This window comes from Struthio camelus, chromosome 1 (assembly GCF_040807025.1).
Source record: "Struthio camelus isolate bStrCam1 chromosome 1, bStrCam1.hap1, whole genome shotgun sequence".
NCBI classification, from domain to species: Eukaryota; Metazoa; Chordata; class Aves; order Struthioniformes; family Struthionidae; genus Struthio; species Struthio camelus.
The window spans coordinates 58,578,565-58,603,387 of record NC_090942.1 but is presented as its reverse complement, the minus strand read 5'-3'; the positions used below and the strand labels follow the sequence as shown (position 1 = coordinate 58,603,387).

Below are 24,823 nucleotides of genomic sequence, written 5' to 3'. Positions count from 1 at the left end.
AAAAAACCTTTAGCAAAATAGCGTAATTTTTAGTAGTATACTTTTTTTCTTGTAAAAATCATCATACTAAACATTCAAGCCAGCTCTTGTGACAATCCATCTTCTCAATGTCATGGGTTCCTGAGATCATATCACATTCTTCCTCCACTTCTTCCAGGGCTTCCTGTGAGGTACAGCCTGTAGTTCCAAATGTCCTGATCTTCAAAGCCCTCGCTGGCCTGCTGCCTACCCCTGGAGCCACCTATGTCCCATGCGTACTTCACTGTCTAATGTTTTAACCTCCTCTGCTGCCACAGCTTATGCCTCTAGGAATGCTGAGAACTACTTCTGTCTAGAGCAGTCTACATCTAAGCCTGAACAGGATCCAGAAATTAGGTTGCGCTTTCCTTTTTAGTTGAAGTTAAACTTGAGTTCAGTCTGAACAATGTTTTCAGTTCCTGCTTGTATTATTCCCTCCTAGATCTCACCCTCCTTCAAGGACTGGGCAGCAAAAAAGCAATAGTTTTCAATTTTCTTTTAAACCATAGTTTGGCATCTTAATGCTGTCTCCAAGCCTGAGGGAGCGCAAACCTGCTTTTTCACACCACAGTACCCTGGCCACCAGGTAGGAAGCAGCCCTCACTGAGGGCAGTCCCCCACTTCCTCAAAGTAGGCCCCTGTAGTCTCAGAATTCAACCTTCTCTGCGCTGGAGAAGGAGGAAAAGCTCATCTCTCCAGCCTGCTGCAGAACTCACCTGGAATTGGAAAGTCCTCATGTCTGGTCCTGCTCCCAGGAGCTTTCTTGTACTTATATTGGATGAAAGATAATCTTAGGAGCAGGGATTGATGCTGTGGCTCCCATCAGTGGGATCCTACCTGCTGCATCCATTGCATCTGTTGCTCTTGAATGTGGTGTCACACCTACAGCACGAGAGAAAATGAGTTTCTCTCCTCAAATATGGTCGAGGCAGGGGATTGACCTTTTTCTGAGAAAGGCAAGTTTGAATCCCATTGAGCTTCAGGAAGAGAAGGCTTTCTGGTCAAATACTTTTGAGCGTCAGCAGATAGGTGAGACGGCACTGTGGGATGCATCCAGCAACGTGAGCCCTGCTCAGGTCTTTAATGATTCCCTACGTTGTTCTCCAAAATATCCCTGGCTTACACACCTGGTTGGAGGTGGAGACGCTCAGATCTGCCCCCTTCTCTCCCGTGTTTCCTACTACGTAGCTCTTTGCATGGTATATTGGGCCTGCTGGGTCCTGCCCTCAGTGCCTGACTCTCTGTGGTGCATTTCTAAAACAAATCCCAGTACCTAACTTGGGGATCTGGATGTCGTCCAGGCTGCCAAACACCAAAGAGCGGTTGGTTCCAGCACACGCGACCCCGCAGGACCCCCGCGCCACAGACTTCTCATCCCCTCCGGGGACAGGATGCCCTTCGCCACTCCTGCAAACAGAGCGGACAAACAATGGTGAGGCTCCACTGCAAAGCGCTCTGCTTTGGGGAGAGGAAAAAGGAAAGAGGGACGCGTGCGTGCCAGATGTTAGTCATGTTCCCTAGCGGCCTGCTGGAGGACGTTCAGATCCCACAGGGATGAGAGCTGTATCGAAGCCAGATGAGAACAGCGGGAAGCGTTTACCAAGAGCGAGATGTGGGAGGTTACCAAACCGTCCCCTCAGGAAACCACTGGAAGCCCCAAACTTGGACAAGGAGCAGTTAATCCTGCCGCAGGATCTCTCAGAGCGCACCTCTGAGACCTGCTCGAGAAGGGGGCAAAGAAACCAGCCGAGAGCCCGGCCCGCCGCCGCCGCCGCAGCTCCTTCCTCCCCGCCCGGGGCGCCGCAGCGCCGGCCGCTCCCCGCCCCGCAGGCGGGGCCGCCCGCCCCGCCGCTGCCGCTGCCACCGCCCCGGCGCCGCCGCCGCTGCCGCCGTCCCCCCTGGCCCCGGCCCCGGCCGTGCCCGTCCCGCCCGCAGGCGCGCAACGGCGGGCGGCGGCGGCGGCTGGCGAGGCGGCCGCCTCCATGTCGGGTCCGCGGGGCGCCCTGCAAGCCTGGTGCCGCCGGCAATGCGAGGGCTACCGCGGCGTGGAGATCCGCGACCTCAGCTCCTCCTTCCGCGACGGCCTGGCCTTCTGCGCCATCCTCCACCGGCACCGGCCCGACCTGCTGTGAGTATCGGCGGCGGCGGCGGGGCAGGCCGCGACGCACCGGCCTCGCCTCGGCCGCCGCGCCGGGCGGGGCGCCGCGGGCCACGGAGGTGGCGGCGGCGGCGGGGCAGGAGGCGCCTCCGCCCGCGGCCGGGCCGCGATGTCCCTGCGGGGCTCGGGGAGGGGGCGCAGCGCCGGCGTCGGGAGGGAGGGAGGAGCGGGCGCGTCGGCCGTGGGGCTCCCCGCAGGCAGCCGTGCTGCCTTTGCCCCCCGCCCCTCCTTGACGAAGTCGCTCCGTGCCGGGAAGAAGGAGGCGACGTTTCAGTCAGTGACTTTCCGATCGGAGCCCCGAGAAGGGCCGAGGCCGGCGTGAACGTGGGGGCGCCGTGAGGTTGAAGGCAGGGGGAGGGTGGGAAGCCCCTGGGGAAGCCTTGTCCTAGGCCGTGTCCCCAGGTAGAGGTGGTACCGCGCGGCTGCGAACGCCGCTGGCAGCGGCGCCCCTGAGAGAGGAGGGACGGAGGGTGCTGCCGACGCTTCTGGTGCGAGGGAGGTGCTCCCAAGCTCCCGAGGACCTTTCCCCAGGTCAGCCCTGCTGGTGAGAGTCCACCTGCGTGGTCTCTGCCGGCCAAGCCGTAAGGTGCTGCTGGTCCAGGAACCAGGCTGCTGCTTGCAGTTGCTTCTGGGCTGTTTTCTGTGAATGCTGCAGCGCCAGTGAGAAATAGGGAATACCAGAACGGATATAAAGTCCTGCCGGCCTCTGCCAAGAAGTGACTTAGAGTTCGGTTTCCTCGGTCTGCCTTCCTTTTGCAGGGTGGCTCTTAGACGTGAAGGAATGGGAGTTTAATGAGGCCGGTGAGTTTAGGATTGCTAGGAGGCATACCGCCATCCTGGAGAAACTGGTTAAGCAGATGGAAGGAATCTGCTCCAACCTGCCACTGTAACCCTGCGTGCCCTGACACTGCTGGAAATCCACCTCCTCTCCGCTCTAAGCCTTGGTAGCTCTAGCAATCCAGCTAGGCTTCGCCACACGCTTCCCGTTCCCCCCCCCCCCCCGCCTGCACACATGCTCCTCACCTGTTAGCAAGGCCTTCAAATCCCGTAAACGGCATCGCGTTCCCTGTCACGTTCTGCTCCTTGACTGGTTCTTCTTCCTGCCATCGTCCCAGGTTGCCTGGATTGACCAAATCCTCTTTTCTGAGAAGGCCCCTGGGTGGCCTTTTATCACAGGTAAAAAAGATGGGCAATCTGTAGCCAGATGAGGGTTACCCTTGCTGCTGCTGTGCAGCTGTGGTGCCCATGAGAGGGCAAAGCAGAACCTTATTCTTAAAGGCAGAAGCTGCACAAGTGGGCTGGAAATCAGCCTGCCATCTAACGTGTTTCAGGCGGTCACCACTAAATCCTCGGTGTGGTATTTAGGAACCACTGAGAGCCAAGGCATCCAACACGTTTGCTTCCTTCTGGGTCCTGAGGTAGCTGAGTGGTCTTGTGTCATGGCAACTGCTATGCGGTGTAGTTTGTTCTGACTAGGTAGGACAGAGCCTCTGAAAACGCTGGCAGCCTCGAGCCTGCTGTGTGCCGCAGCCTAGGCTGCTTGAGAGGAAGAGGCAAGTTAAAGGACAGGAACACCAGTACCTCCTATGTTTCTGACTTTTTGCAAGTGCCACAGCAACTGACAACTGAAAAAGAACAAAGGATCAAACAAGAAGGATCAGCAAAAACTTCCAATAAGCTCCACTAAAACCACCTGACGGTTTCCTATTAACCATATTTACCATCCCATTAAGCAGCAGCTGCTGTTATTAAGTTGTCAGTGGGCTTAAATCTATTCTTGGCAGATGTCCTAACTAAATGCTTCACAGTTACTCTGCGTGCGCTGTATTGTAAAGGCAAAACCCAGGGCCTTACAAGGACATGGCATGTTGTGGAAGGATTTTCAGAGGATGGTCAGGAGTAGCATCATTTCATCTGATTCCAGCTTCTTCAGCCTGTCCTGATTTGGAAGTGGGAAGATCGGATCAGAGGCAGTAAATCTCCTGAAGGCAGAGGAAAACTAGTGGCCCTCCTTCTCTTCTAAAGTGCTTTCAGTCAGCTCGGTAATGGGACTTGGCAGGGATCTGCAAATACATTTGTGACCTTGCATGATCTTCTTTTGTGATGGGTTCTTCTAGCCCTTGTGAGTCAACCACACTGCTCCCAGCGGCTTGAGCCCAAGGGTCTGAAGTTCATCTGTATTCAGCTGCTTCCCCATTTCCTTGCTCGCTTTCCATTCTGTCACATGCAAGAGCTGAGCTGGACCGGAGCTCCCTTGTGTGCCTATGTGATAGTGCTTCTCTGGCACCCAGCATCACAGGGCTTTCTTTTGCTGCTGTGGTGGTTGTTTGCGCCCATCCTGGTTGTCCGAACCTGCCTGGGTGCCCCGCCTGCTGTGCAGCCACTCTCTGGATGTGTCTGCTAGTATGTGAAACAGCAAGGAAGAGGGTGTCGTGAGAGGAAGGAGAGGCCACGTGAACATCCAGAAGTGAGGATGAGAGTAGTTTTGGTGTAACTCCTATTTTGAACACAATCCCCTTAGAATGAGGCAGATGGCATCAGAAGGATGCTGTTTTGGAGAGCTTCAGAGCAACTTGTACAGGGCTCTTGAAAATACTGGGATTATTGATTTTTTTTGAAAGAAGCAACTAAAGCTGAAAGTGCTCAGCATCTCCTGAATGCAGCTGAAGGTATCTTGAACTGGCCATGAAGGACAGGGTACATGCTTTGGGGGCCTGTATGTTTGACTATGAGACTGAAAGTCTGGATTTGGGCCATAATGACTCTAGCTCCACAACTGTACGTGCCTCACTTGATCTCACTGCCTCCCTCTATCTATCTGTAGAATGAGAGCAATAAAGGCACTTCTCTGGCAAACTTGCTGCCTTGAGCACAACTCAGGAAACCTGGATTTACTCCCTGACTCGGTGAGATCTCTTCTTTTCCCTTGTCAGTTAAGCTGGAAGTGTCTTAAGCTTGGCAGTAGACTGTGGGACTTAATGAGTTTGTTTGTTTAATGCTTTAGAAATCTCAAGTATGAAATTAATGTTTATGAGGCATTTGTTGCAGCTTAGTGAAGCAAAATGCATCTTCTAGCGTCCTAAGCCACGCAGCCTTCCAGAGCTTAGGGGAGGTACTTGGCATTCAGGAACGAGGAGAAGACGACAGCATGGCACATGCCTTTTGAGTGCTGAGAGAGTCGGAGACTTGAAGAAAATAGGAGACAAGGGCCAAGCACTAGAAATGGTGTTTTGTGTCCCAGGAGTCATGGGTTCAGTTACAGGCAGGATCACAAATCTGGTTTATTCCCTCCCATGTACTGCCTGCATTTCCCTGACAAGGTCTGGAAAGCTGAAGGCCTCATTATGCGGTGTTGCCATTAAAGAGCTCATGATTTATATTTGAGGAATCTAGGAATTTGCTCTGGTTTTAGCTGTGCAGAACACCCTTCCCCCTCCCCTGAGTCTTCTGTGCTCGCTGGCAGCTGCCCTAAACCCTAGAGTGCTCAGTGGCTCTGTATGTATCTAATTAGCTGAGCACTTGGGATGCTATTTGCGTGGAATATTACTCCAGGATATGCTACCGCGCTGGGGTTTGCTGACTCAAGACAGTTGTTCAACTGGGATATCCAGAGTCTCTCCTATTCTTAAGTCTGATCCTTTGAACTGGTGTTTTGTCAAGACAGGAGATGAGCTTGAGCAGGATCGGATGAAAGGCTGCTGAGATCAGGGCAAGGAAATAAAGTGACATGCAGCCACACGTGACGTTTTTGCACAGGAGGCAGCGTATGGAGAGGAAAGGGTTATGTTTCTGGCGACTTTCTCTGCATGCCTGAGAGGCTGCACTTCTTGCCCCTCGGTACTCACCATCATGGGGAACATGCCCAGAGCCGTAGGGATGTGGCTCAACAGAGCAGCAAATGGGAGCGCTCGTGTCAGAGGTGATGGAGATCAAGCCTGGTCCCTGTTTGATTCATAGAGGGAGAGAGCTGGAAAAGGCAGCAGAGAGGAACTGAATGAACTGTGACCCCCCAGAGGCCTTGTAACGATGGAATTTAATAGCTAGGATAAAAGCTGAGAGTCTTCTACCTTGCTTTAGTGGAAAGAATATCCTTGTATTCCCTCACTGCTTAGGAGCCCTCCTGTTACAGCTTGAGATTCTTGTCCCTGCAGCTGCCATCCACTTTTGCAGGCAGATTTGAGTTGGTTCACTAAAATGGCTCTGGTTTGCTGGGACAGAGTGGAATGGACATAGGTTTTTGTCTGTCAAAAAATACCATCCCAGCCTAGGCCACCAAGAAGTCTTCAAGCTTCAGACAAATCTGAACCACTCCCATATCCTGAAAGCGAGAGCATTCAAAATGAAGGTCATTACTTTTTAGAGGGCAGTTGATATATAACATTACTGTCATCACTTCTCCTTTGTTCCCAAGCTGCTATTTTCTTTAAAAGAAAAAAATAAATAAATAAATACAACAAGGTTAAGAGAGTTCTCCAAGCCAAAAAAAAAAATAAAGGCATAGGGGAAAAACCATCTCCCAGTGGAAACTAGTTATAAATACAAAAATGACACTAATGTTTACATCAAAGTGAAGACTGCAGCTGAAACCTTTTCTCACCAGTATATAGAGAAGGAAAAGTTGCAGTATTTCAAGTAGGCTTAGTTCTGAGCTCATATTTGCATGTGCTTTCGGAAAGGTGGTAGTGCTTAACATAAAGCTACATGTCTAGCCCGTCTTTGGCATATCTGCTACATTTGCTTTTGCAGCAGCAACTGGCTTTTCTGTTTCATTATCTCGGAGGAAACAGCACCAGCAACCTCTTGCTTTTGAAGAGAGGAAGTATAATTTTATGGTGTCAGTGGCAGCTGGGAAAATCTTTTTGAGCTCAGTCACGGACTTCCTCTGCAGCTTTGGGAAAGTCGCACGAATGACTCTGAGAAGGGGCCAGTTGCCTTGCGGTGCAGCACCAGTGCTCTGCTCTGCAGGCCCCCAGGGAGGCTGGGGGAGCTCCTGGCATTGCAGAGAGAGTCCCAGAGCCACAGCGCCTGAACAGGTCTGGTAGGTGTTGCAGGAAAATGCAATAAAATCCAAACGGAGGTGGAGGAAGGGTGGGACCCAGAGCCCTTGGGTGGCTCTCAGCAGAAATGTAACTGAGGATTCGCCGTCTCTTGCAAATCCTGCATGCACGGGGGTGCGTAACTGTTACTGCAGTCTTCGAGGTATCTACCTGTCCCCTCTAATCTGAATTGCCTAATCCCTAAAGAAGACAGTGCCAGGCATCCCTATGGAGTCCAGTATGGGGCTAACAGCAGTGGGAGGTATCAGTCAAGCGGGTGTGATGTAGATACAGCTGAGAAGATCACAGCCCTTGAAATTGAGGCTTGGGGGGGGGGGGGGGGGTCACAGACCCTTCAGCCATGTCCTCATGAATCAGAGGGAAACTCCAGTTTTCCTAAACAAGGAAGAAGACACAGACCACATCATTCAGCCCTTTGATGTGATATTAACTTGGCAAATTTGATCCCAGTTTCTTTCAAGGGTCAGCCTCTCAAGCTTTGATACCTGTCTCTGGATTCATTTCATTTGACCCTGAACCTCTCTGGGCTGTCTCTTCACCTGTGAGTCTAGCTCACAGGCACACCAAGCTGCTGCATGACTTTTTTTTTTCATAACAAAGCTGACATCCTTGACAGGAAGGGGCTATAATTGGTGCAATGCAGTGCTGCCTTCACACATTATACCAACACACACATGCAACAGGCTACTTTTCCCCCTATTACTGAAAACCTGCAGAGCATTTTAGCCCTCTGCCTCCTGCTACAATCAGCCTCCTCTGACAAAGGCAAATAGTTGATCTGGGCTGATGGCTAGGCTGAAGCGATTCCCTGAAGGAATCTAAGGGGGCAGCTGAAATGCCAGACCGTGTCAGGGTTGAAAAGCGTCCGGGTTCCTCTCTGTGCCCCACAGCTGAGTGGCTTGCTTTCAACAAGCCATCTAACTGTAAAGTTTGTGGCAGAGGATGGTAATGAGAGTGTTGTGGGGTAGGGAAGTGAGGACAGAAGTGCAGTTTAAGGTCTCTTCTTCTGCATAGCCATTTGCGGTAGCGCAGGCCGGACATTTTTGAAGTGAGAGGGATTGGTCCAGTTTGCTCATGGATGGGATCATGCAGGGAGGATCTCCATCACGCAGGGGGAAAGAGCAGGGAGTAGGGGAGTAGGTTCCTGGGTTTCCCCTGCATCGTGGGGATGACATCAAATCCCTTGAGGTAGTGGGGAGAGGTCCAAGGACACCTGCGGGAGGGAGAGATTTAGTGCAGTCAGCTTTTTCACTCAAGATGGGGGTTCTGGTTCCCCTTCCTCCTCCCTTTATGGTGCCAGTGGCCTTAGAGGGCCAAGTCTGGGGTGATGTTAGCGATATTTGTAAGCCTTTTAGTGCAGCAATTTGTAGTGCTAATCACAGTGTGGCCCTGGTACTTTTGCAGCCTTTAACCATGAGGGCAATGCAAGTAGGTTATGAGAGGTGAGAATGATGTTTTAATCTCCTGGCCACCACCTGTTTGGGCCTGACTTTCTCCCTTTTTTTTTTTTAATTATTATGTCCCTTTGGTTTCTTTGCCCCTTTGCAATGTGGAATCTATTTTACCAAGGTTTTGCTTATCTAAGATCTTACATATCGAGTTGTTGCCATGCCCCAGGAAGGTTGGCTGTCCTGAGACCCCTGTGTGTGTTGGCACTGGGGCACTCTTCCTTCCCATCTTATGTCGCCTCTCTGTGCTTTCTCTTTCCAGAGACTTTGATTCGCTCTCCAAGGATGACGTCTATGAGAACAACCGCTTGGTAAGTTCCTGTTCTGCCATGCAGAGAAGGAAAAAGGGACATCAGAAATGAAATGATGGAGGTCATGTGGTGTGGGAGGACCTGACAGTGAGGAGGGAGTGAGAAAAAAATCTGTGTTCATAAATAACAGGCAGGAACTTCCCTGGAAACATGAAGGAATCTGAAACATCAGCTTCCAGCCTGCACTGAAGAGAAGATAAGATGGTTATCCTGGTAGTTGCCAAGGTGACATCTCAAAGGAAGATTAAAATGGTGTAACATCTTCTTGACCTCAGCTGTTCCAGACTTGCCAGGCAGTGGAAGCAGGAAGCTAATGTGACTCCAGGCCCAAGCAGAAAGGAAGGTGGTACTGACCCTCAGCTGGTCTGCGATGTTCCCCTGCTGCTTGGGGCAGTTGGAGCCAACAGCAGAAGCAGGCAACAGAGACTGGGAAGATGCCCAACACCAGGGGCTAGGAAAGGGAAAAAGCAGCAGTTGCATCTGTCTTTGCTGCAAGAAAGACCTAATTGCCCCATCCTCTGTCTGGCACTCAGCGGAGAGACTTAGGTCATCTTCAGCAGGCCCACTTCCCAGGGGAACTTCAGCTAGGTCGTTTGGGTTTTCAGGTTTAGGGCTTTCCATCTGGGTCCTTTCCTAGACCAGTTGGCCCCTTTCAACCATTAGCATTTTCCTGTTTGAGAGCCACGCAATCTTTTCTTGCCTATGCTGGCGTCATTGATTGCTCCTTGCCATTTGCAGTCTTGTGACCAGCAAGGCTTGTCCAGGGGACCTACTCAAAGCCAGGCTGGGCACAGCTGGGTGTCCACAGTGGGCATTTTACACTCCCAATTACTGCATATCCCCCAAATTCACTTTTTTTTACATCCCACACCCTGCACAGTGTCCTGTGCCCTGAAGGCCACATACCTTTGATCTTCAGCTACTGCCAAAGTGACCTGCATCTGATATCCTGCCATTTATACCACTCCTGTCCCCTCCTACCTCACTTTCTCCTCAGTCCCTGCCACAGTCTCACTGTCCCCCTCCCTCAGAGATCACGGTGGTTGGGTACGCTGCCCTCCGCACAGCCACATGGTTGCCAGTGTTTTTGTGTTGCCAATTATCCACATACACTGTTACACAGGAAGCACTTAAACTGCTATTTCCTTCCCAAACTCCTTCCTCCCAAGTAGTTGTGTATGTAATTGCAGGACTTGTGTTGCCCTCCTGTGTCTCAGCAAGCAGAAATGACAGTAGCCTTGCGACAAGAAGCATAAAGTGGCTTGTGTGTGGCAAGCTGCTGGCTATTGGCAGAGATGCTTGGAATCCCCTTGGTTAACGGCAGGAGAGGAGGAGCTGGCACCCCAGACTCTGAAAGGTCGATCAGGATCTGGGTTCCTGTGGGCTCAGCATTTGGGGTAGGCCACTGCTTAGCAAAGCTGTGTTTTGGCCATGCCGCTGGAGCACGTCGAATACCAACACCTGGAAGTACCTGCCGGCCCTGGCCCCTTCACAGTGCCAGCCGAGGCTCTGCCAGGTTGTTGCTTGAGGGCGCTGGTGTTGTCCCCCATTCACAGGTTGAAAAGAGGCTGCCTTTTCAGTGGTGAGACCTGCTGAGAGTGACCCTCCCCCTTGTCATACTGAATGCCAAGATCACACAGGTGGGAGATGCAGGTCACAGGCAGCTGAAATGACTTTGAGGAAAGGGCAGATGTAGTAATTTGCTCTCTTGCTTTAATGCCTCCTTCCCAGTCAGGCAGCATGTCTGGGAGGCTCTCTCTCTCAGGGAAGCCCTAGGTTCACTTCTTAATCTTCCCTAGGGCCCTTACGGCTTGATTTCTATGTGATTTTTCAGAGGGCATCAGTTTTCTATCCTTACTGCTTCTCTCTGTTGTTCCTGCAGGCCTTTGAACTGGCAGAGCGGGAGCTGGGCATCCCAGCCCTCCTAGATCCCAATGACATGGTCTCCATGAAAGTCCCTGACTGCCTCAGCATCATGACTTATGTGTCTCAGTATTACAACCATTTCAACAACCCCAGCCAAGGTGAGTGTCCTTCCACCCCTTTGGCTTCCAGCTTGCTCCCATTTGTCTGTAAGGGAAAGCCAACAGCTCCATGTGCCGATAGAAGTCTTTCGTATTCCCTCCATCCCCAGGGCAGTGAATTTGTCAGAGTTTCCTTTTTCCACCCAGAAGCTTCCTTTTCTGTACCCTGCGCTCAGACATCAGGCTTTGTGGGAGGAGGGGCTGGCATCTGGGAAGGAGCCCTGTGTTGAGGTTTTGGAGTTCAGCAGCGTTTACCAGCAGCTTGGAGGGCAAGTGCCCAAAGGCTCGTGGCCCTGCGGTTCCTGAACGGAGAGAGCGCCCGTGCTCCCTGGAGTTGCCTGTGTCTGGGGGGAGGGGAGAGCAGTGGGTAGCAGCTGTCTCCTGGATCTCACTGATGCTGGTGGGGAGGGCCTAGATGGCCAATGGGGTAAGATGAGGTTTCACAAGAGGAATGATTGAACAGCTAGTGCTGCTGAAAGAGGAATTTCTCCTCCCTCCATTCTGCATTCCTGCCGCTTGGGTTGGGTCACCTCTGGAACATATCAGACCCCTTTGTGATCTGCTTTAACTCACTAAAGTGGGAGAAAGCTAGGTAGGCGACTCCCCTCCCGCAGGTAGTTTTTATCGGTAGTTTTTATCGCATTGGTGAGTTCAAAAGGCTGAAGGACAAGGGGAGGGGAACCAGGGTGGGGTGTCTTCAATCAGCTCATCTCTCTTTGCAACTGCAACCTGAGCTGAGTGCTAGTCCAAGACAGTTCTTTCAGGACATCTCTCCTCTGCTCTGCTCTCCAGTTATATATACCACATCAACCACAGCATCAGATAAACCTCTTCCACTTACTTAAACACAAGCACTTCTCCAAGGAGGCTCGCCTCCCAGCTGAAGACTCTCTTTGGGGACTGGTGTGTGTGAGTGCCAATCCTGACAGGGGCAAGAGATGCATCTCAGACCTGCTGTCAGCCCACAGGGGCCCTGGGGCCCAGTGAGCATCAATGACAGATACATTAGCAGCCAGCCAGGGCACTCTGGGCTTTAAGCGTTTCTTTAGGGAGTTGTTTATGGGGAAGCCAAGTGGCATTCGAGGAGTAAATCAAATCACAGTGACAGACTGGTGTCCCTGGGCCTCAGCAGGGTTCTACAGCAGAGCCAGGCTCTCTGTCAGCCTCGTGGCCAACCCGTTATTAGATTGTGTTTGTCTCTTCCCCCTAAAATAGGCACTGAAGTGTCAGGAGCGGCAAGTTCCGTCCTGTGTCACAAGGCTGGATGATTTTTTTTTCCTCCCCTTCCCCCACATGGGTTGCATGAGTCACCGTTCTTGTCGGTGCCTGATCCTCCTTGCGTTCTGTCTCCAGCCAGAGTCCCTCCGCCTATGAAGTGCCCAGCTGCTGCCGCGTCTCCTCCCCTGCTGTCCCACAAGAAGCCTGTGGCTGCGGTCGAGAGTCCCCCAGCACCCCAGGTAACTAATTTCTTGATTCAGAGGCAGCCTGAGGCAGCAACCCTCTCCGTGCTGTGGGTAAGGAGATGAGAGGGACACAGTGGGATTGCTCCGTGCAGGAGGCTGGCCCTGTGTTTTAAGGTGGGAGGGGTGTTTACAGTATCAGTGGCTTGGGGGACCCAGCTGAGAGAGCAGTTTCTTTCCAGGGGTCTGTGGATTGAAATTTGTCCATGGCAGGCAAGAGAGTGAGGGGATTGGTACTGGAAAGTTCTTTGAGCACAGAGAGGGCACAAACAACCTATTCCTAAGGGAGGATAACCCTATGGGTGAAAGAGGGAGCAGGAATGCAGGCGGTGGGATTAGATGAGCAGAAGAGATGCCTTTTTCCTCTTCAGCCCTTTATTTCAGGGTTTTGCAGATATCTGGGGTGGTCTGTCTTCAGAAGAGAGAGAGGGTTCCCCCTCAGGTCCCTGCTGCCTGGGGTTTAGTGTAGTCCTTCTGTGTCCCTTCAGTCCTGCCTCTAGGTAGGAGCAAGGTACCTTCTCAAGGGGTAGGCAGGGTATCAAAGTGACCCCCTTGTAATTTGAGAAGAGGCAGCCTGCCTGTGCCTGGACTCGGGGGCAGCTGCACTGGGCATTGTTAGACCCCAAGGTCAGTTCCTGAGCTGTGCCACAGGTGCTCAGAGACAGGTCTTGCACAGGAGAGCAGCTGCTCCTGAGGAGCCCACGGCTCCCTGTGGCAGGCAGCTGGGGAGCAGATCGCAGCCCTCGTGCTGAGCTCCCCTTGCATTGTGTCTCAGGATGATGCCACCTCGGACCCAGCAGAGTGGTCTCAGTGCACCACACTCAGCAGTACCTGCACGGCCTGCCAGCAGCACGTCCATCTGGTCCAGCGCTACCTGGCAGAGGGCAAGCTCTACCACCGCCAGTGCTTCAGGTATGTTGCAGCCAGGCCTGGAGGGATGGCTGCTCTCCTCAGCACTGCCAGGCAAATTGGCATGGCCCGCAGCCAGCCAGATCCCATCTTTGTGTGTCCCTGGCCTTGGACAATGCAGAGCATCAAGGGAGGGGGGTTCAATGACAGTCCTCAAAATGAGACTGAAGAGGGTGTGTTTGTCTGCCTGCATCCTCCCAGCACCCTGTCCCATGGGTCTGACTAGCCCCTCGTGCCCAGCCATGTGCTTCTTGCCTCTCCCACGCTCCCTGTCTCCTGTGCTCTATTTCCCGCTTCAATGAGCTGGGTTCCCAGCCCCTTGTGCTTCTCCCACCCTCATAACCAGGATGTTCTGCCTCTTTGCTCTTCTACCTTCCTGCCAAGCACCCTTCTCTTCCCATGAGGTCCAAGCCAGGACCTCAGACCTACAGAGCCCCTTCCTCCCACGCGCCATGGCCTCAACTGGATATACAGGCTCCAGCACTCCCTGGAGTGATGCTGAGCTCTCAGGGAAGCACATGGAGAGCTGCAAGCTGTTACCAAACCGAGAAACGAGAGATTAGATGTCTTCTTCTCTGTGGTTACTGCCTGGGCACAGGTTCTTACCTGCAGCACTTAACAAAGTCATTTCACTTTGCTTTCCTTGCTCCGGTGATGAAGGGGTGAGATCTCTTCCGTGGGCCATGGGGCAAGAGCCTACACGTGGGCATCTGGCATCTGAGGGCAGAAATGCTGAGCCACTGGAAAGACATGGGAAGCTTCACATAACTGTATAAAAAGTTCCTGCCTAAGCTGACCTGGGGTGCGTCATAGAAACACAGCATCAAAAATGGGTGCGGAGCTGGAGCCTGTCGCACTTCCCATCTGCATCTGGGGCAAAAACAGGAGCTTTGGGATGTGGGTGTAGCAACGCTCGTGAGCCAGGAATAGGAGAAGTATGGTGTGTTTCATGGCACAGCTCGTGGCCCTTCAGACTGAGCAGCTGGATCCCTGTGATTTTATCCTGAATGTTTTGTCTCCTTGTACTTTCTTTGTCTTTCTTCTGCTGATTCATGGGGATTGTTTGCTTGGGAATGTCCTGTGGCAGCATGTTCTGTGGGTTGACTGAGATAAAACCAAAACAAACCTCTCTTTCCCCTTGTCCAGACTTGTTACCTCTTTGTTTCATCATACCCCTCCTCACCCGCACTGTGTCGTCACATTACTGCTCTACATTTCAAAGAAAATACCAGTCAACTGGACACTCAGAGCAGAATTCCTCACCCAAATTATCTGACTGCACTGTAGGGCAGCCAGCTGCTATGAGCGCCAGGTATTCAGACAAGAAGAAACAAGCTTGGTTTTCATGGGAGTGCTTGACTGGCCCCTTGCCCTTGGCTCTGCTGCACGTACATTATCTTTTCCCCTTCCCAGGCGGAAAAGGGCTAACTTGGTTGCTAGTGCTGTGTGTTACAGTGGCATCTGGAAGGCTGCATTAGGGAAGAGTCAAAGGTTTGGTGGGGAAACAGTGGATAATCCAAAAGATGTGGCAGAGGATGAAGGACAGGGAAAGTTATTAACCCCATTTCAATAGGCAAAGCACAGTGAGTGCAAGGGCCATACTGGACCATTCCTGGGCCTTTCTAGCCTAAAGCCCTGTCTTTGGTAGGAGCCAGTGATCAATACCTGTGAGGGTGAGCATAAGAACAAGCTAGGTATGTATAATACTTCTCCTGACTGCTCTTCAAGCCTCCAACTGAGGTATTTCCTGAGTCAGAAATGGTATAATTTTATTTAGTCCTCGGTGGGCTTTTTTTCCCCCAAATACATCTGCAAGTCCTTTGAACCCTTCTGGACCCTTGGCCACAAGGTCATAGCAAGTAGCCCAGTAGCCTTGCTGTGCTTGGCAGGGGGAATACCTCCCTGTGCTAGTTCTGAAACAACTGCTTCCTGATTTCGGTTGGCACTCCCTAGTTCTTGTCTGTGAACGGTCAGTCCCTCCCCCTGCTCTCAGGACTGCCTGTGATTTTGTAGCGCGCTCTCGTATCCTCCACCGGCTGTGTCTTTTCCAGCCAGCCAAATCCCATTCTACTCAGTCCAGAAACCACTCCGTACCCCTGACAATAACTGTTGCCCTTCCGTGTCTACTATATCTTTTCTGAGCTGAGGGAGGGACCCACACGCACACAGTATTTGAGTGTATGAGCTCACCATGGGCTCATACAGTGGCATAGTGATGTTTTTCTGTTCCTCTCCTTTCCTGATTGACTTTTTCCCAAGATTATGCTAAGATTTAGTAGCAGAGGTGGGAATTAACCATCATCACCCCAGAGGGATTGCCCAAATGCCAGTCCAAGCATTTCTCCATAGCCCTGTCATTTTCCCTTAAGGCAGGATGGCATCCCCCATCTCACGGGGCTCTGACTTCTCGTTGGCAGGTGTAAGGAGTGCTCCAGCACGCTGCTCCCAGGGTCGTACAAGCCCGGGCCGGAGGCAGGAACTTTTGTGTGCACGCAGCATCGTGGTAAACTGGCAGTGAGTGGGAAGGCAGATGGAAGGCCCAGCCCAGACCGGCAGTCGCCAGAGCTAAGAACTGAATCCGGGGCTGGCAGCGTGGGTGAGGATGCACTCCCCGTAGGAGTGGAGGAGGGGAAGGACAACAGTGACTCCGCAGAGAACACGGCAGAGACCCAAGTGCCTGCAGAGGGGGTGGCAGGCCCAGCGGAGAAGGGCAGCACACCCAGCAAAGCAGAGACACCGATGCCTCCTGCACACACAGGAAGCGGGACACCCATCTCCCAAATTCCTCCGAGACCTCCTCTTCCCAGCAAGCCCTTGGTGCCCAGCCAGGACAAAGCCAGCTCGTTGGATGGACGGCTCAAAGACACTCGGCCAACCCCTGCCCCAAGGAGGGCCACGGATGCATCGATCCTCTCCCCTCCGACCTCTCACCCTGTCCCACGGCCCAGATCTACCATCCAGACTGAGGCCAGCGAGTGTGGGCCTGGCATGGTGAACGGTGAGAGAGCATGGTGGCAGCACAGGGGCATTGCCCGCTTCCACAGTGGCGGAGGCCATCAGCTGCAGGTTGGATGAGTTTCTTTCCTTTTCTGCAGCCTGACGCCCTTCTGCCTCCAATTAAATCTCAGGCTCAGTCACTGAGCCCTCATCTGCCAGCCATCCTTGGAGTGGACGGAGCAGCATAAGGTTTCATGCCTGCCTGCTCCCCTGTATTTCTGTGGAGCTTTCCAAAGGGTGCTGCCAGTGTGGAGGGAAGGTGGCAGCGCTCGAGCAGTTTGCAGGAGTGGGGGCAGAGGGGCATGTCGGTTTTCCAGGTGCAGTCCCAAGGGTGGAGTGGGGAGAAAAAGACAAGGGGGGGGGAGGGGGGTTGGAGGAGACTGATTGCCCTGACCATGGAAGAAATGCCACCAGATTTTCAGGGAGTGAGAACAGCCAGCACTTTCTGCAAGGAGATATGTAAGAGGCACCTTGCATTGATTTAACCTCTTTCCTAATGTCCTTTCAGTGTTGTGACAGTCTGACCCTGTGTCTTTCTAGGTAGGGTACCTGAACTCAGTCCCCCCATCCCAAAACCCCGAGGGAGACCCTGCTCCTCTGATCGGTACGTCCTTCTGTTTGCAGGTCACTTGGAAACTCCATAGTGAGGTAGGGCTGTGGGGACAGCTCAGCTGTGGACTCCTCTCCCACCTCCATCAGCCCCTGCCTCTTGGGAGGACGTAGGCCATGATCAGATCTTTTCCCTGACTTGTGTTTGTCCATGTGTCTGAGGGTCTTTGTCCCTTAGGGTTTGTAAAGAGCTTGGGGGCTTTTGGAAATGTGTTTCTGGGGTGCATACAGACTGCCAAGTGCCTTCTGCAATGGCCCTGTCAGTGGCTGCTGAGAAGGGGACACTCAACTGCCTTGTGGAGGGTTTGTCAAGGGAAACATCCAGTGCAAGGACTTTGTGGGTATTGGCTGCAATTAGGATCCTTTACACCTACCTGGCTGTTACTCAGGAACTGCAGGGATTGGTGTTGGTCTCATTCTTGCCTCTTCTTGGGACAGAGATTGCACAAACACGCTGCACCTTGCATATGCAATGACCAAGGAGTGGGTGTACACAGCGAGTAACCACAGCTTTCCTGATGAGCGGTGATCCACTGTGCCGTGGGACAGGGTTGCTTGCCATGGGTTGTGCCCCCAAAGGAGTGACAGTGCTTCCAGCCGCAGGAGTTAGCAAAGTGGGATCTGTCCCTGGGAGATGTGGACAAAAAGGTGATAAATGGCCCCTTGAAGCGTAGGAAGTGAATGTGACAGCAGAGGGCAGATATCTAATCTTGGCTCCCACTCCATTCACAGCCTGGAGAGCAGAGCTGCGAATGGTGTCACCTTGCTGCTGGGGAAGGCTGTGTTGGGGAGGGGAGAACAGCTGTGCCCATAAAGCTCAGCCTTTACTGCTGCTTAGCAGATGGAGACTAATATTTAGAAACCAAAGTGCTCTGCTCAGTGCCTAAGTCACATGGGCTGCCTTTCCCTCAAACCCTTAGATTTGTCCTCAGCCCGCCACAGAGAACAAGCCACTTTGTGTCTGGAAAAGACCAGGGCCAGCCTCAAATGAGAAACCTGCTCCTATACGGGAGATATCCTGCTACCTCCATCCTTTCCTCTGAGGGCTATGTGCTTCTCCCATGTCTTGACCTCCCTGCCTCTCTCTGCTCCCTGACACTCACTCTCTCTGTTGTTCTCCCAGCACTGGAGCTGCTGCGAGAGCCAAGGACCCGCCATGGATGGCTCTAGTGCAAGCGGAGCCCAAGAAGAAGCCAGCTCCCCCTCCTCCCCCTGGCAGCAGCCATGAGACTCCAAGCAGGACTTCAGAGGAGGAGGATGGAGAAGAGGTGGGGAAAGCCAAGAGCGAGGAAAGCAGGTCTGATGCTGCAGAGTCCAAACCGTACAATCCCTTTGAGGAGGAGGATGACGAGGAAGAGGAGAACGCTGCCACCCAAAAGAGCGCTCCTGAGCAGGAACAGAGTGAGACTGCTGCCAGGCCCCTCCACCCCTGGTATGGCATCACCCCCACCAGCAGCCCAAAGGCAAAGAAGCGGCCAGCTCCACGAGCCCCCAGTGCTTCCCCACTAGGTGAGCTTCTCCCCCTCACCCTCACTAGGTGAGCTTGCCCCCACCTCCTCAACCCTGGTGCAGCCCCTTTGAGCTCCTGCTTCCCAGAAGCCTCTGCCTCACACTGGCGGGCCAGGCATTTAAACAGCGACAGTTGTGTTGGGCCTTGTGCTAAACACGTCCTCTCTCCCGCCCTGGAGCACAGAGGGTTTTTTAGGCAAGACCTTTGCTCTGGAGGGCCCCTTCTACCCTCTCTGAAGAAAAAGCCAGATGCTGGTTTCCTTTGTGCTCACCTCCCCACCCCCAACACATACCTCTCCTTCTCTCCCAGCTGCCCCCTTCTTCCCTGAGCTCTCCGTTTGCTTTGCAGCCCACCACCCCATCTCCGGGCTGTCACACTCCGAGCCATCATCCTCCACCCCATCTCCAGCCCTCAGCCTCGAGAGCATCAACTCTGAGAGTTCAGCCAAGGTGCTGGGTGACGCTGATGAGGCCTCGGTGCCCAAAAGCTCCTCCGAGCCCACTGTCCATACGCCGACAGCTGCCAAGACCTCTAGCACTGACACCCCGCTGGCCAGTGTCTCCTCCAGCGAAAGCCCTGCTGCTCCAGGCAGCCTCTCCACCACCTCCTCCTTCTCCTCCTCCAGCGAGCTGACCAGCTTCAGCGGGGAGGCACAGCCCAGTGCCCCACACGCAAACAGGAGTGTCTCTGCTGGCAATTTAAAGACCAGCCCCAGCCGGTTGCCTCCCAAACCTCCTGCTGGGGCTAGCCCTACGCCCATCCTGTTGGCTTCAGATGGGGGTGCCACGAGTCCTCAGCCACCGTCCTCACCCAAGCCACAGCTGAAGGTGAGATGGTGACTTTCCTCCCATCCATATCCGGGTCATTTTCACCTCCCTCCATCACTTGGTCGCAGTGGGGAGCACAAGGCCGGGCTTGCTCTGCATTGGTTTGATATGTGACCCCCTGAAAGAAAGGCACAGGCGTATGCTAGTTAAATGGTGGCCAGGCTCATACCCTGCCTGCACCATGTACTAAAGAGGCAGGATGCTGTGGGATTGGAGCAAATAGGAAGGGACCCATGAAGGAAAACAACTCAGCACGCTGATTAGAGAGAGGCAGGGAACTTGCTGTCGGCTAACATTACTGAGGCCAGAGAGGTTAATGCAGCTAGGAAAGAGAGGGAGCAATAGCAAGCACAAGGACAAGCATCTTTAGTGACTTGGGATAAGCTTCAGTGGCCAGGGCTGTAAATCTTTTCTTGGGGGTGCACGATGATGATGGAAAGCCATGCCTGCTTTAGAGAGGAACTTCCTGGGGAAGGTGCATCCCTCTGACAGCTGTGGTCTGCTGCCTTTGTTGCTGTCCAGTGAATAAACTGGGAGGACAGCAGCTCACAGGCCCATGGCTAGGATGCTGGTGGAGGTCAATGCTGTGTTCCTCCTAGAGGCCGTCTGCCCAGTCCTAGTTCTTGGGATACTGTATCCCTTTGCTTTCCTGGAGCCTCATATATCTCCCTTTGTCCCCTTGCTCCAGTCTTCCTGCAAAGAGAACCCCTTCAACCGGAAGCCATCGCCTGCCACCTCTCCCTCGGCAAAGAAACCTCCCAAGGGCTCCAAGCCAGCTCGTCCTCCTGCACCAGGTCATGGTTTCCCACTGATCAAGCGCAAGGTAAAAAGGCCCTCGGGAGCAGGGGGGCAAAAGCCAGCTCTGTACCATCCCCCAGAGCTGCAGCTGTGGTTGCTAAGTCCTAAGATGCGCTCTTGGCATGCAGCCAGCCTTGAGGGGCAGATGTATAGGTGCCCTACTGGTGTGTCAGCAGGTAGGGACCACAGCATGAGACTATAGGTGGGGAGGGTGATGTCAAGGCTAGATTACATTGATGGCAGCACCCTGGTCTCCCTTTATTTCAGGGTAGGGTGGGGATTGCAGTCAGCTCTTAGGTGGAGTGTCCTTTGTCCCCTGCTCAGTATAGACCACCAGCCTTAGGGTTACCCCTAGAAACTGGAGGTTGGTGGTGACAGGAGGTCTCCGCTATGTGGCTCGGCAGGTGCAAACAGATCAGTACATCCCCGAGGAAGATATCTATGGGGAGATGGATGCCATTGAGCACCAGCTGGACCAGCTGGAGCACCGCGGCGTGGCCTTGGAGGAGAAACTTCGCAGTGCCGAGAATGGTATGTGGACTGTGCTGTCCTTTGGCTGTGGGGCAGGACGGACCCTCGGGCTGTCCTGTCTCCAGCAGGGTAGATAGCAGCAGTGACTTCCTCCCTGTTGATGCTGAAGATGAGGGACCACAAGTGGCTGCACTGGGCTCCAGGAAAGTTCACAGCTATACCCTTGACATGGAGATGTCCCTAAAACAAGAGGAAGTGAGAAGGAGGATGGGGAGGAGGGAAGGTCTCTTTGGGCTCAGAAGCCAGCTGAGGCTGGGTTGATTCTAGGCGGCTGCCCTGGCTCAGCAGAGCCTAGCCTGCTGCGTGACGTCAGGATCATACGGGGCTGGGAACGGCTCTGAATTTTCCCTTTGCTTGGCAGACAGCCCTGAGGACAGCCTGCTGGTGGACTGGTTCAAACTCATCCATGAGAAGCACATGCTGGTGCGCCACGAATCGGAGCTCATCTACATGTGAGTGTGGGTGTGTGTGAGGGGGGAGGTGCTGACCCTGCTGCTAGGAGCCCTGTCTCAGCCTTCCCAAAGTCATGCTTCCAATGGATGGTCTGACATGGCCTCCTTTCCTGGAGAAGTGGGAGGAAGAAGGCAAGCAGGCAGGCTTTGCACTGTGTCCAAACAAAACTGACATGCTGCAAGTCACCGATGGCCAGAGTCCCTGCAGCATCTCCTCCAGGAAGGCTTTGAAGGTGGGATTGGTACGTGGTGGGGCTAGGCTCCCTGGGTGCTTGGTCCTTGTGCTCTACAGGATAAGACCAGCATCTCGGTGGTTCTTTGCAAGCCCACCCTGTATTGCGGGATGATGTTCTGCCCCTCTGGAGCCTTGCAATGGTTTCCCAGCAGCGTCCCCCTTCCTTGCAGCTTCAAGCAGCAGAACCTGGAGCAGCGGCAGTCAGACGTGGAGTACGAACTGCGTTGCCTCCTGAACAAGCCAGGTAAAGTGCCATTCTAGGTGTAGTTATCCCCATTTTTCCCTGGACGTTCATCTCCCCTCCATCGTGGCAGGACTCTGGAGAAGAGAGCCAGATCTTTAGGGAGGCCAGTGCATTCAGCTGGCTTTGGAGACACTGCCCCATCTCATCACCTGCCCCAGCCTTGGGCAGAGAGGTGTTCCCTTTGCACCATGGTGGGCGCTGGGATGCCCCTCCGCAGCACCCATAGCCCAGCTGGCCCTGCAGCGTGATAGAGTAGAAGGGGATCGCTCTTGCAGGTGACTGGCTCAAGCGCCAGTGCCAGATTCAGAGCTCCTTCAGTCATTTAATCGCCTGCCCTTCTTTGGGGGCTCCGGTGGGTAGAGAAGGACTGGACCGATGAAGACCGAGTGAGAGAGAAGGTGCTGATGCAGGAGCTGGTGACCATCATCGAGCAGAGGAACGCCATCGTGAACTGCCTGGATGAGGACCGGCAGAGGTGAGGAGCGAGATGAGCTGGGGGAGAGGGGAAGGGGATGGCCTTTCTGACCCTGTGCCGCCTGCTGCCTCTGGGGATATCCCAAGATGTCCCTGTTGCTGACAGGTCTTTCCCAGGCTTCCCAGACCTTGTCTCTTTGAATGGCTTGTGTGGGAAAGACAGGGCAGCACTTACAGCATGTGGGATTGATCGCGGTAGCAAAGGCTCGCGAGACAGTGGTGGATCCACCCCTCTGTGGCTTATAAGTAGGAGGTTCTCTAGCCTTAAACAATACAGCAGCTGTTTTCAGGGCAGAATTGCTGACCTATTTCCCACTGTTTCTTTCAGGGAAGAGGAGGAGGATAAAATGCTAGAAGCCATGATTAAAAAGAAAGGTAAGAAATGATCAGGAAGGTTCTAGTTATGATTTTGCTGCAGACCGCAGCAAGGGGCAGCATTAACCGTTTATCAGATTGTGTGGGGAAGGAGAGATTGTTCTGTGCAGCCTCTGGAGCCTTTCCTGTAGGGCCATTAAGGTTTGGGGCACAGCCGTGCTGTGCAATCCTGTTGTCACAGAAAGAAGTGTGCATGTAGTGGAGGGCTTTGAACCATTGCTTTCACCTCTGCCCCTGTTGTCACGTGTATGTGTGTGTACAACCATCAGCATCACATACTAACAACCCCATTTTGCAACCCCAGAATTTCACAAGGAGACCGAGGCTGAGAGCAAGAAGAAAGGCAAATTCAAGCCCATGAAGGTGCTTAAGCTGCTGGGCAACAAGCATGACTCCAAGAGCAAGTCTCCCAAGGAGAAAAGCTAGAGCAGGGGAATGCCAGCAGCGGGAGGGATGTGCTGTCCAACTGCCCTGTGCTCCCTGCAGCTGGCTGGGAGGCCTGCCAGGAAGGACTGGTGTCCCTCCACTCTCCTCACATCTTTCCAGAAGCTGTGCCTCTCCCCAGGCACCAGAGCTGATGCCTCCCCAGGGAGCCGCCAGCCCTCAGGAGAGTCTGACCACAGTGCTCCCCTTTCTGAGGCTGTGGAGGGGTCCAGCGGAGGAGAGTGACGGTGCTCCTTCCCCTCTGTGAAGCCTTGCTAACGAGGTGGGGAGAAGATGGATTAGCTTTTCGGAAATGTTACCCTGTTGTGTGTTTCTGTTATTGAGAAGTAAGCCGAGGAGTTTGGTGTTTGTGGGAAAACTTGCACTAACTGCCCCAGTCCCTTTCTCCTGCTCTAACTGTGACAGTTCCATGTGCCTCTGACCCCCACCAGGAGGGAACAGGGCCTGACTGTCCCTCCCTGCCCTCCCACTCTTGTCCCTTTCCTGTCCCAATTTTAACTTTAGGAGAAAACTCTGGCCTTAAAAGCAGGATTCTTTGGGTTTTACTGGCCTGAACTAAAATGTTAACAAAACACTCCTGCAGCACAAGGTCCTAGAGGCATAGCCAAAAAAAAAAAAAAATGGTGCCCTATTTATTTTGAGATTTATTTTGAGATTTATTTTTTGAGATTTCCCCTCCCACCGAAGACTTTTCTCCCTCGAGCACCAGGGCTGGGCAGGCTCCATTACAAGGCTGAGAGGACCCAAGAGGATAATGTATTTCTGCTAGGATGCAGCCTATATGCCCTACTCAGGACATCTTACCCCCCCGCCGCTGCTGCTAAACAGACTGACTCTGCTGCCTTTATGGGGAGGGAGGAACATTCCTTTTCCAGACAAGGGCAGAAAAGCGCAAGATTTACTCAGTGCCGGCAAGGGGCAGCTTGTGCCCCTGCTCACCAGTGCCACCCTTGAGCAGCTGGGGAGAGGGGCGCAGGTCACCACTGACCGTTCCCCAGCTTTGTCTGTATATACTTTAAAAGTGTGCAAAAAGGGTTTGGCTGGTTATTTTCTACACCTCCTTTACTAGATGAATTCAAACCCACCCAAAACTTTTTAAACCCTTATTTTATTTGTCGTGTTTGTGTGTGTGTGTGTGTGTGTGTGTGTGTGTGTGTGTGTGTGTGTATATGTTGGAGGAGGGAATGGTGGAATGGTATTCTTCCAGCCATCCCTTCTTCCCTCCTCCTCTTTTTTTTTTTTTTTTTTGTTTCCTGCCTTCTCCTCCAAGGCGAGGAGCTATTTATTGAGTTGTTCGATCAGTCTGAATTAGACACTGAGTTTCATGGCTGTTTGCCTGGTCAGCTGTTTTCATGCCTTCTCATTATTAGCAAATTAGACATACCAGCCCTGAGCAAACTGCTGCAGTGCGTTCTAAAAATTCCAACAGGCTTTATCCAAAACACTCTCCCTTAGAGCAGTGCCTTGCAACATGGCTGGTGTAGCATTCTAGAAGGGGATCCCCATTTCCCAAAACCTGAGGGACCTGAGCCTCACCTCAGTCCCAGCGTAGCCCCCCACAGGTGGGAGCTGGAAAGCTCAGTCCCACGCTGGTGACACCATCTCACTCTTGCCATACCCCAGCTGGCTGATCAGGAGCAGTGGTAGGGAAGGAGAGATCCCAAAGCACAACTCTTCTCCGAGAAGCAAATTTGCTTTAGAGCCTGCTGTCATGTCACTGTTGCCAAAGGGCATTGGGATCGTGCAGTCTGACACCCCTTGGCCCCGCTCCTGGTCAGACCTTTGATTTGTAAATTACACTGTACTAACTCTGTGATTTCCCTTTACCTGAGCAGAAATAAAACCTTGGAGTTAAAAACCGATCATGGCTTAGGTTTTATTCCTTTCTGCACACACGCTGTCCCAGGGACAGGGTGTGCTGCCTGGCTTTGGGGAGTGGTTG

General features: G+C 53.1%; 1 protein-coding gene across 4 annotated transcripts; it reads left to right on the top strand.

Annotated features, from left to right (window-relative positions):
- The first annotated feature begins 1,906 nt into the window (after nt 1-1,906).
- MICALL1 (MICAL like 1) lies at nt 1,907-24,743 on the top strand. 4 transcript variants are annotated; one of them, XM_068942375.1, is made up of 17 exons: nt 2,108-2,146; nt 8,944-8,992; nt 9,123-9,217; nt 10,875-11,016; nt 12,370-12,473; nt 13,252-13,388; nt 15,803-16,383; nt 16,923-16,986; nt 18,115-18,500; nt 18,850-19,328; nt 20,017-20,151; nt 20,531-20,657; nt 21,019-21,109; nt 21,515-21,588; nt 21,949-22,063; nt 22,391-22,437; nt 22,742-22,956. In XM_068942375.1, the coding sequence occupies exons 3-17, from the start codon at nt 9,194-9,196 to the stop codon at nt 22,861-22,863; spliced, it is 2,628 nt and encodes an 875-aa protein (XP_068798476.1). In that variant the 5' UTR covers nt 2,108-2,146; nt 8,944-8,992; nt 9,123-9,193; the 3' UTR covers nt 22,864-22,956. The 4 variants fall into 4 exon arrangements, with proteins under 4 accessions (XP_068798472.1, XP_068798482.1, XP_068798476.1 ...); XM_068942371.1 differs by lacking the exon at nt 9,123-9,217 and having other exon boundaries at nt 1,907-2,146; nt 22,742-24,743; XM_068942381.1 differs by lacking the exon at nt 9,123-9,217 and having other exon boundaries at nt 1,952-2,146; nt 12,374-12,473.
- The last annotated feature ends 80 nt before the right edge of the window (nt 24,744-24,823 follow it).

What these genes read in the sequence shown, in the direction of transcription:
- MICALL1 (XM_068942371.1), top strand. Translation starts at nt 2,001, where the DNA reads ATGTCGGGTCCGCGGGGCGCCCTGCAAGCCTGGTGCCGCCGGCAATGC. An exon ending in TTTCAACAACCCCAGCCAAG is followed by an intron (nt 11,017 to 12,369) that starts GTGAGTGTCCTT and finishes TTCTGTCTCCAG; the next exon opens with CCAGAGTCCCTCCGCCTATG. An exon ending in TTGCCTCCTGAACAAGCCAG is followed by an intron (nt 21,589 to 21,948) that starts GTAAAGTGCCAT and finishes TCCGGTGGGTAG; the next exon opens with AGAAGGACTGGACCGATGAA.